The sequence below is a fragment of the Dipodomys ordii genome, unplaced genomic scaffold (assembly GCF_000151885.1).
Source record: "Dipodomys ordii isolate 6190 unplaced genomic scaffold, Dord_2.0 Scaffold101, whole genome shotgun sequence".
In the NCBI taxonomy this organism is placed as follows: domain Eukaryota; kingdom Metazoa; phylum Chordata; class Mammalia; order Rodentia; family Heteromyidae; genus Dipodomys; species Dipodomys ordii.
This window is the reverse complement of record NW_012267317.1, coordinates 3127001-3138160: the sequence shown is the minus strand read 5'-3', so window position 1 is coordinate 3138160 and position 11160 is coordinate 3127001. Positions and strand designations below refer to the sequence as shown.

At 49.3% G+C, this 11160-nt stretch overlaps 2 protein-coding genes across 2 annotated transcripts in view; one reads left to right on the top strand and one right to left on the bottom strand.

Annotated features, from left to right (window-relative positions):
- Positions 1-6339, top strand: part of Galnt11 (polypeptide N-acetylgalactosaminyltransferase 11) — a 17899-nt gene extending 11560 nt beyond the window's left edge. The window contains exons 7-12 of the mRNA XM_013027233.1: positions 963-1080; positions 1584-1736; positions 3110-3328; positions 4253-4357; positions 5350-5487; positions 5714-6339. Coding sequence (XP_012882687.1) covers positions 963-1080; positions 1584-1736; positions 3110-3328; positions 4253-4357; positions 5350-5487; positions 5714-5845 — 865 coding nt within the window. The 3' untranslated portion in view covers positions 5846-6339. The remainder of the gene's footprint in view (positions 1-962; positions 1081-1583; positions 1737-3109; positions 3329-4252; positions 4358-5349; positions 5488-5713) is intronic.
- A 3422-nt stretch (positions 6340-9761) lies between these two features.
- Kmt2c (lysine (K)-specific methyltransferase 2C) overlaps positions 9762-11160 on the bottom strand; it is a 157382-nt gene continuing 155983 nt past the window's right edge. The window contains exon 57 of the mRNA XM_013027213.1: positions 9762-10630. Coding sequence (XP_012882667.1) covers positions 10586-10630 — 45 coding nt within the window. The 3' untranslated portion in view covers positions 9762-10585. The remainder of the gene's footprint in view (positions 10631-11160) is intronic.

Below are 11160 nucleotides of genomic sequence, written 5' to 3'. Positions count from 1 at the left end.
CTCCCTCCCTCTCCCTCCCTCCCTCCCTCTCTCTCGCTCTTGCTCTTGCCAGCACTCTCGCAGACTCTCGTGTGCTCGTGTGTAGCCCCTCCCCCTGCACAGTGCCTGTGTTTCCGTTTTGGTAATTTCAGAAATTGGGGATGGTGCCGTCACACTTTGGTTCCTACTTGAATTTTCAGAAGTGTTTTTCAGATCAGTTTAAACAAGCTTCCTTTTCTGAGAGCTAGTTCTTTTGTCATTTTTGTTTTATCCTTGAACATTTTCACCAGTTACTTTGAAGTAGCTGCTCATCAGCACACGCTTCTATTGCAGGCTGTCTCTTGTTTTGCGTGATTTTTTTATCTTGCTGCTGTGCGCAAAGCATCCGAGGGCTCGCCTGCACTTTGCTGCTCTTCCACAGGCCACGTGGGCCAATAAAAGCGATGGTCCACGGATGGGTTTCAGGAAGTGAGATGTGGAAGGTTCGAGCCCCTGTGAAGGGCACGCTGGCTTGGGCACTCTGCGTGCTTTAGGTACTCAGCCAGGCTCCTGGCCTCCGCCACATTCCAGTACAGCCTCGTGACGAGATGGGACACGACGCAGCAGCTAAACATTCGGGTGTCACTAGCAGCACCGCGGCCCCACTCAGTGTGCTCACTCAGCGTGTGAGGCTGCGACCTCCCGTGCAGGCCCAGAGACCAATTTTTGTACTAGTGTTCCTGCCAGATCATCAAAAATAATTCTGATTACTAGGTGGATTTCTGTTAACACTGGCACTTACAGCCTTACAAAAGTAACTGACCTGCCGAGCGCATCACTAGCAATGCGGAAGTGGTGAGCGGCCAGCCCTGGCCCGGAGGGGAGCGTTGCACCGCAGTTTGCTAGTGTTCGTGTTCCAGGACTGCAGGAAGGTTTCCAGCAGTGACGCAGGGCAGCGCGGCCCCGCCCCGCCGCGTCAGTACAGACGCTGCTTTCCTTCCCAGGTCACCCACCATGGCCGGGGGGCTGTTCGCCATGAACAGACAGTACTTCAACGAACTCGGCAAGTATGACGGTGGCATGGATATCTGGGGAGGAGAAAATTTGGAAATTTCATTTCGGGTAATTTTTATTTTTGTGCTCAATAATTAAACTTTGTGTCATGAAATATGGTCCTTACTCCTCAGCCATACTGTCTGTAAGTTCTTGATTATTGACAGATTGTCCTTAGTGGATTCTGCTTTGCTGTAGTCTTGGCTAATACTGCTGGAGAAAGGAAGCGTCGCGGCAGGGTTTCCTGCTGCGGCTGGAGGGGGGTGGAGGCCGTGTCCTCCCGCTCAGACCCTCGCTGTGCCGCTGGATCGTTCTGCCAGGCTGTGGGAGCGTCGTGTTGTCAAAAGCGTTTTCACACATGGCAGCAGATGAATGTGACCTGGTGTTAGAATTTGGCCCATCTTTAGCTCATTTCAGAAGGACGTTTTTAAAGGTCCCTCTGACTTTCTTCTGTCTGGCAAGAAGACAGAGCTTGTGAAGTTTCCTAACCACCATTGATGACGATGAATTCTGAGACTCCCCCCGGACGCCGGCCACGGCCGCGCTCCTAACGCCCCTTTTGCCTCTGCCAGATCTGGATGTGCGGCGGCAGTCTCTTCATCATCCCGTGCTCTCGGGTAGGGCACATTTTCCGGAAGCGGCGGCCATATGGCTCTCCCGAAGGCCAGGACACCATGACGCACAACTCCCTGCGGCTGGCCCATGTGTGGCTGGACGAGTACAAGGTGAGGCCGTGGCCGCGGGGCGGGGGGTGGTAGGCGGCTGCTTTCTTCCCTTGCGTCCTCCTGCGTGGTGAGCTCTCCTGGAGGCCCCTGCATGCTGCCTCCGCCCTTCTCCTCTCCCGGGTTGCACTGTTTCGCTCACACCTTTCTAAAGTGATTTTTTTCATTGGAGCTGGGTTTGAGCCCTGGCTGGGAGGCAGGCGGTTCACACTTGCATCGCTCCCGGCCTTTTTTCCTGCACTTCTCCTTTAGGATGGACCTCGCTTTCCTCCCGTGCAGCCCTCTGTGCACTGCTGCAGCCATGGCCCGCACACCCAGCTTACCCAGCTTGCTGTGGGAGTTTTGGCTTGGCCTGAGCCGGCTTCAAACCATAATCCCACCGATTTCTTCCTTCACTAGTTGCGATTACAGGCGTGTGCCACCACACCTTTTTTTTTTTGGCAGTGCTATTAGAGGGAAAGAGGGCTGCCTCATGGGACTCCCTCAGAACTGGGGTGCTTTTCTTCATCTTGTACACCTGAGGCTTCTGCTGCCGTTGGACCTTGCACACGTCAGATCTCTTTCCTTATTTCTCTTCTGCTTTAGACAATTTTCAGTTCTGTGGTTTTTTTTGGCAGTACTAGGGTTTTTATTGTAACATCTTTATTAAGTGTAATTTACATAAGAATTTTGAACATGACACCATTACATGCCTGACAAATACCACTGGCAAGCCCAAGTATGAGTAATTTATGCTAACGTATGTATATCGATGTATGTACACGTACATGTATATACATACAGAAACATAAGTGTACACAGCTTATGCTACTATAGTTTTCAAGTATTGTAAAGCTAAGCACTTGTGGCTCATTACTTCTATAATCTTAGATATTCAGGATCTGAGGATCATGGTTCAAGACCACCCCAGGCAAGAAAAGTCTGTGAGGCTCCTATCTCCGGTTTACCAGCAAAAAGCCAGGAGTAGAGCTGTGACTCAAGTGGCAGCACACCAGCCTTGAGTGCCCAGGCCTGTTTAAGCCCTGGCCTGGCACATGCACACACATGCACACGCATGAGCACACAAGTACTTTTACATGTTTCAGTTTTAATTTTCAGTATGGCAGATATCCATAGATAGAGGCCTTGCAAGCAGAGCTCCTGGGATTGTCAGCAGCATTTGAGAATGTGAGTTTTAAGATGAAACAGTGCTGAGGCTGCAGTGAGCGGGGTTGAGGTGTCTGCCATCAGCCCCGACACTGACACCGACACCAACACTGACGGACTTAATGCGCGACACCTTCCACGGCCTGGCAACAGCACAGACACCGAGGAGAAAACAAGGTCGCGCCGTTCTCCTGAGTAACACATCTTATTCTCGTCTTTTCAAAATTCAGGAGCAGTACTTTTCCTTACGACCCGATCTGAAGAGTAGAAGCTATGGAAACATCAGTGAGCGTGTGGAACTGAGGAAGAAGTTGGGGTGTCAGTCATTCAAATGGTATCTGGATAATATTTACCCAGAGATGCAGATACCTGGGCCCAACGCCAAACCCCAGCAACCCGCTTTCCTCAACAGAGGCCCCAAACGCCCCAAAGTCCTTCGGCGTGGCAGGGTGAGCCTTGTTCATGATGGGGTATGGTAGAAGGCCCTGGATTGTCCACTGCCGATGCCATCTGGGCCTCAGCGTCCAGATGTGTGAGCAGGAATGCCTCCAGCTAATGCCCTGCTCCTTGCTAAGCTCCTCACTGCTGGGATTCAGGCGTCTTTGGCGGTAGCGAGGGGCGTGTGCCGAGAGTCCGCGTGAGTTCCAGCGCTCTGCCGGCCGTGGCTTGCTGAGGGTTGAGCCATGTTGTTACTGTGCTTTCCCCGCCCGGTCCCACCACCTGCTTCTTGGTGGCGACAGTTGAGCCTTGAGATTTTGCTCTCCATGCTGGAGAAGTCAAAAGAGAACAATGTGTCGACAGGGTTGACTTCCATTCCGTTGCATTTCTTATTGGCATACATGTTTGGTAGAGGAGGATTCATCGTGCCATTTCCACACACGCAGTCAGCTGCACCCCTGCATCATGGTTAGCTTCTCCCTCTCCAAGCCCTCCTGTCCCGTCACTTATTTCTGCTTTTTGTTGAGTGTGTGTGTTTTGGTTTAGGGGTTGCGTTGTGCTCGCTGTAGTCTGTCTGTCTCGCCGTCGGAGGCCTTGGTGCTGGCTGGTGCATGCGCAGCTCCAGCTCGGCGCGCGCATTACCTTCCGCTATGTGCTGTCTTTATACCTTTTATTTCTGACTTCATGTTAGGTTCTCGAAGATGGCAGTGATATGTTAATGTCCTTCATCTCCTCCAGTACATGAGAGAACTTTACACATTCTGTGAGTTAGGCTGCCGTGAAGGCTTCAGTATCAAGCATGTACTAGGGCTGGAACTTGGGGAAAGCACTTACCATTTCCACCTCTCACTGGTGACTTGTTCTTGAGTGCTCACAGGTCGCTGGACCGTGGTCTTCCTTTAAAGCAGAGCAATCATGCGCGCTCTCTTTTACAGCTCTATCATGTCCAGACCAACAAATGCCTGGTGGCCGAGGGCCGCCCCAGCCAGAAGGGCAGCCTGGTGGTGCTGAAGGCGTGTGACTACGCAGACCCGGCGCAGGTGAGCCGCGCTGTAGGGAGAGGTGGCGTGGTCGCTGCTCGCTGCACGTTGGGAAGGATGGGAGCGGTCGCCATAGACAGCCACGCCCTGCGTCGTCTTTGCTTGCCTCTGTCCGCATTGTTGGGCTGTTCGTTATTAGTGCTTTCCTGTGTTGGGGACTTGGAAGCTGTGCCATTGTTAGAAATGGCAGGAGTAAGCTAGGCGCTGGTGGCTCCCGCCTGTCATCCTAGCTACGCAGGAGGCTGAGATCTGAGGATTGTGGTTCAAAGCCAGCTGGGTAGGAAAGTCCATGAGACTCTTATTTGCAACTAACCACCAGAAAACCATAAATGGTGCTGTGGCTCAAGTGGCAGGGTGCTAGTCTTGAGCTGAAGAACTGAGGGACAGTGATTACGCCTAGAGTTCAAGCCCCATGACTGACCAAAAAAAAAAAAGGCAGGAGTCGCCTGCTTCACCGTGACGTTTAATCCACACCGCTTCACAGGTGCCGAGGGGCGGCCTGCAGTGTCTGTCTCGTCTCAGTCACTGTGCGGAGATGCATTTTCACGTTGGCCGAAGCAGCTGGGGTGTTGGTGTCATGTGCACACGGCTTTGTGGTGTGCAGTGTATACTCTGAAACCCCAAAGCTCGGCCCCTATCTGAGGCAGCGGGCTCTGGGCGGCCTCCCGTGTGGGGAGTGGACGGGGCCGTGCACCACCGACTTGGAGTCCCAGACACCCTGAGACCACCCCGGCTCCGGCCTCTTGGCGCTGCCCAGTTAGAACACCTGCATGGAGAGCTTCGGGGGTGGGGAGTGGGGGTGCAGAGCAGCGCCTCCCTTTCTCCAGTGTGACTTTATTCTGCTAAATTGAAACGTTTCCGTGGCGGCTCTCACGCCGAGATTCAGAATAATTCCACTTTTTCTTACACACACACACACACACACACACGGCATGCATGTTGTTTCGTCCTGCACACAAAACTTGGTTGGTCAAGCCTTTCTTGTGTTCCAGATCTGGATTTATAATGAAGACCATGAGTTGGTTCTAAGCAATCTCCTCTGTCTGGACATGTCCGAGACGCGCTCGTCAGACCCGCCCCGGCTCATGAAGTGCCACGGCTCGGGCGGCTCCCAGCAGTGGACCTTTGGGGTGAGGAGCTGGTTTCGGGGCTGGGGGCGAGGCCTGAGGCCGAGCACACTCTGCCTGGAGCTGGTGTGCAGCGGTGGTGGCTGAGATCTCAGTCCATCATAGTAGTGATTTCTTCTGAGTTCGTGGCTGTACGTTCTGCGTCATAGTCTTCCACTGTGCATCCAAAACCAAACCACTCAAAGCAGTAAGTGCGCTTTTCTCTTGCTGCCTTTTTTTTTTTTCCCAGAAAAAGAACCGGCTGTACCAGGTTTCCGTGGGCCAGTGCCTGAGAGCGGTGGAGCCGCTGGGTCAGCCGGGCGCGGTTGCCATGGGGATCTGCGACGGCTCCGCTGCCCAGCAGTGGCACCTGGACGGCTGAGGCGGTTGTGCCGCGCTGGTGACTCAGCGGGCCACGCGGCCACCGTGGAAGCAACACGCGTGCGCGTTGGGAGGAACGGACACCTCGGCCAGGTGGAGCGAGGCGAGGGGCCCTGAAAAGGAGGAAGGGGCTTTACAGACATGAAGGCCATTTCTGAGCTGCTGCTAGAAGTTTCTTGTTTAGAGAGGGGAACTAGAGAACGATGTGAACTCTAGAGAGCCAGACTTCCGCAGAACATTCAGTTATTGACGCTTCTCTTTCCCCGCTGGCAATGGCATGAGTTTTATCTGATCAGAAATGCTTGTCATTTTTTTTAGAAGACTTCGTAGAAGGTAATTCTCTTCAATCATGTGTTTAATATGTGCTAAATAGGTGATTTGAAAAATTGAACATCTTAACTCCAGGTGTCATAATATTTAAGAGGCAGTTACTATTATAAATTATTTTGATGATTTATGGTACTACATTTAAATAAAGGCTGTTGGATTATTTCGCAGTTTGGTTCTGCTGTTTTGTCTAGCTGTGGCCCAGGCTCAGCCACAGTGGTTCAGCAGATGAGCCTCACCGCAGGGCACCACACTTCCTAGCGAGCTATGAACTTTCCATACAGGTGTAGATGCCCAGTCTGCAGTGCCGAGGATGGGATCCCTGAAAGACAAACGGCCAGTGCCCGTACGTGAAAGCTCCACGATCTGTGCAGCGGAGAGAGAATACTGCTATGGGAAGTGACGAAATACCTATGGATTCTTCCTCAAGGCGCAGGGCAGGGGGCAGTCCCCCACTGCCGAATGGACTCTTGATTTTTTTTGTGGGAACTCAGGCTACCGCATAAGCCACACACCAGACCTCTTGCTTTTAGTGTGTTTTTCAGAGAGGCTATTGCACTTGCCCAGGCTGGCCTTGTACTGTAACCCTCCCGTGTCTGCCTCCCAAGAAGCTGGAACGCACGTGTGCCCCCCCCACACCCAGCAGCTCAGTTTCATCTCCAGCTACAAAGCAGTTGAAAAACTGCATGACATATGTGACTTAAAAGGCAGCCATATGGCAGATTTAAACCCAGCCCTATCAGCAATCCTGTCCAAGGTAAATGTTCAATTAAAAGGCATACAGGGCTGGGAAGGTGGCTCAGTGGTCGACTGCTTGCCTTGCATGCATGAGGCACTGGGTTCGATTCCTCAGCACCACATAAGCAGAAAAAGCCAGAAATGGCACTGTGGCTCAAGTGGTGGAGTACTAGCTTTGAGCTGAAGAGCTGAGGGACAGCACCCAGACCCAGAGTTCAAACCCCACACCAGAAAAAAAAAAGCATACAGTGTGAAGCCCACTATAAATATGAAGTTAAAATGAAGATATTTCAGTCAGGCCTAAACATGCATGCTGACACCTGAGTATGAGACAGTATGTCTCAGCCGAGAATGTTTGGTAATAAGTAATGTGGTAATGTGTTCAGAAGAGCATTCATCAAGAGGAAATGATCCAGAGCACATAATAGCTGAAAACGGAACTTCTAAAATATATATGTGCTGCTAAAACTCGACCAGCATGCAGCTCTCCGCCCAGCAGTGGAACACACATGCCACTTAACAAGAGAGACTGTATTCCAGGTTACAAGATTCAAAGCTGGGTTCCGGTGGCTCATACCTGCAGTCCTACCTACTCAGGAGGCAGAGATCTGAGGATCACAGTTCAAAACCAGCCTGGGCAGGAAAGTCCAATTAGCCACCAGAAAACCGGAAGTGGTGCTGTAGCTCACGTGGTGGAGCATGCACTTTGAACTGAAGAGCTCAGGGACAGTGCCCAAGCCTACAGTTCAAGCCCCATGACTGACAAAAACAACAAAACAGACAAGATTTCAACATACTACACAAATTCTAGCCATGCAAGGCATACCAGAAATCAGCTAATAAGTTAACCAGGTCATTTGTGTAGTAGCTTATACCAAATCCCAGGAGATAGACATTGTCCAGGTTCCAAGGCCAGCCTGGGCAAAAGGTTCAAAAGACAAAGCTAAATGTGGTTATGTGCACCTATAGTTAGAAAACCTCCAGCTACTTGGAAATGAACACATTTTGCCTTGGTCAAAAAAGGCCATTTTGCTAGGTACCATGGCTCATGCCCACAGTACTACTTAGAAAGCTAAGCTCTGAGGATTGCAGTTTGAAGCAGCTAGGCAGACAAATCACGAGACAATTCACCATCAGCAATCTGGAAGTGGAGGTAAGGCTTGCCTAAGCAAGACTGAAGCCCTGAGTTTTAATTCTCAGTACCAATAATACTGCCCCCCCCCCACAAACCTACCAAATATTAACAGAAAATGGTTGAGATCAATAATGTAGATGAACTACTAGCCAAAACAGAGCGGATCACTAACCCAGGATTAAGAATGGCGAGCTCACGACTGAGAAAGGTGCAGAGCAAGAGCCGCAGCCCCTACTATCTGGGAAAGCAAAAGTGGAAGGCTGACAGGTTTCTCACAAATGCAACACTGTCCTCAGGAGTTTCCAGTCACAGGTTGGAAACTGAGCAGCACAAATGGAACAAACATGGAGCCAGCTCTCTTCCTGCCAAGCAAAATAGAAGAAAAGGCTTCAGCAGAACTCAACAGGGAGAGCTATTGAAAGCTCGTTTGAAAAGGTGAGCAAAAGCTGAAGGAAAGTCACGTAGTCAAGCCCCCTTACGCATGTAAAGGCTGTAAGGTACTGTGTTGGTCTGCCTAAAGACCCCACGATACCCAACTGTAGAAAGGAAGCCCAGGGATCCCCCAAGGTTGAGGAGTGACCGGGCCCTGTGCAGGCTTCTCAGGCCAGCCCTGTGACCACGCCGAGCCACTTCCAGTGGTGGGTGGGATTCCCTCACAACACGTGAACTTGGGTGAGAGAGTGCCCCCCCCCCGTGTACATGCTGCACCCCCCCACACCCCACACCATTTTTTTAACCACTTCATATGGGGGCCAGCCATTACCTCTGCTAATGTGTGCCACCTTCACATGGTCATAAAGTATATCACAAACATTTCCTTTAAAAAGGAACTAGAAATGGAAAACTCATCAAGCCAGAAAAGTGCCTGTGTGGAAACACTACAGAAAAAGCCACAAGCAAACAAGGCCCAGGGGCCTGTGCTTACCTCCTGGGTGGGTCCTGGGTGAGGGCCTTGTCAATGCAGCAAAGCAGGGAGAGGCGGCAATTCCATGGGGAGGGAAGCGCTCGCTGGTTGCAGAATGTGATCTAGTAAGCAGGCACCTGGCGCCGCTCGACTCAATGATTCCCCTTCCCCGCTGTGATAGTGGAACAAAAGCACTCGCAGCCCCTTCTGTATGTGTGTCCAGTAAATGACTTGAGATACTCAACATGGCATAAACTGGGTTTTGCCCAACTGTAGGCTACGGAAGTGTTCTGAGCATGCTCGATAGATACATGGCCAGGCTGGGTGGATAGGAGGTTAGCACCTAGCAACATTTTCAACCAGCCCAAGTGGGCTCCCTGGGCAGATGGGAAGCAATGGGGCTAGAACTGAAGATTCCCATCATGGGAGTGTGGCTGATGGGAAGCAGGCGCCAGGAGCCATCAGTCCTTCCTGCCAAGAACCTGGGGTCCACTTAGATGAAAATTGCAGGCGTGACAGTTGAGAACACGCTGTGGTGACCTGTCCGTGGCAGGCAGGCCGAGCCCTCGAGGCACAGGACATCTGCGTGGAGCGTGTGATGAGAACTGTGTTTGATCAGTGACTATTTACGTGGCCACAAATTCAGCTCTGCAGGATGAGGGGTGGCTCTTCCCAGCAAAGTGTGGTGGTACACAAGCAAAGGTGGAGAGAATTCTAGAGAGGCCTCTAAATCTACTCAAAAGAGCAAGGGAAGAGGGTAGAATTCATTCAGAAGGTCTGTCCAATCCAAGACTAACAAGACACGAGGCAATGTTTATAGATGTAAAATATTTTATTTGTAAATGGTGATCTTCTAAATCTGTGTCCACAAATTCCAAAACCCATAACACTCTGTATACTTCAAAAAATTCAATTTTTGCCAACATTAGATACTATTATACAGAACAGAAACAACAAAACCTGGGAGGACAAATACTGGTAGGATGTCAGAATTTGTACAAGAGAAGAAAAATATCCAAGAAACAAATTTCATACAGCTATTTATCAAGAGAAAAATATATACAATTGATTTATTCTGTAAGATAAAAATACATCATGCCATATACATTACAGGTTCCGAACTGCATCACTGGCTGTACCGACAGCTCACGAAAGTCTTCATTTCCTACTTAGCCTGTGAAGTGTCAGTACCAGGATTTTTAAAGTACAAAATAAAAAGCTAACCTGGTTCAAAATGCTGATTAAGTTTCTACAAGCAAACACAAAACAGTGTTTTTTTTATTAAAGAAATGTAAACAAACAGTTCATACAAACACATTTTAAAATTACATCTTCGAAAAACCCTATTGCCGGAGTCCTGCAGCTGTGAGCACAATTGCGTCTCTCGCTCTTGTCTTTTTTTTTTTTTTAATTTTTCAAATTTTTGTGTTAAATAGAAGGCTAAGGAATTAGGTTAAGTTCCTGCTACATGATTCTAGTATGTTTACGTGATTCTTTGTGGTCTAGTCAAAACTACTGCTGAAGAAAAAGCTCAGCCTCCATTGGGTGTTTGAACAGTTATTCACAGTTATCACAAATTGTAAGCACAAAAAAACCTGACTGAAGAAGTAGGGATGCAACAATATAATATGAAAAAATTAGTTTAAATTACCAAAACAGCTATAAAAGTTGTAGTCGTAGCATTTGTTTTGTTGTGTAGGAAGTTAGGTGTAGAAAACAAGTACAAGAGACATGGTTTCCAAAAAACCCAAACACTAGGGTGAACTTTCGTGTGTTACATAATTGCAATGGCGTATTCAATAACACAGAATTATATTGTAACATCCCTATGACGTTTTATAAGCACCGAGCTGCTGCGGAGCCTGGGAGCATTTGGTCAATAACTATTTTTATACTGTATTTTTTTCTCAAAATATTTACACATTTGTACAAAGTAACAGGGTTTGTTAGTTCTGCAGGTAACAGCAGCAGCTTGGCTTTCTTCTAACTTTTATTTAAAAATAGCTTCATTCACTTATTCAATAATAAATACAAAAAGTTTCTCTTATTTTACAGAAATCAAAAACTACAATAAACTGACTCATGGAATCAAGTATTTAAATGTATTTAGTGCAAGTTATTATCCCTTAGCTCTAGCCCTAAGGAAGCCATCTCGGTACATTCCTTCATCAGTGGTGTCCGCGGTCGCGGGGCCGCGCATGCGCGCGGGGGG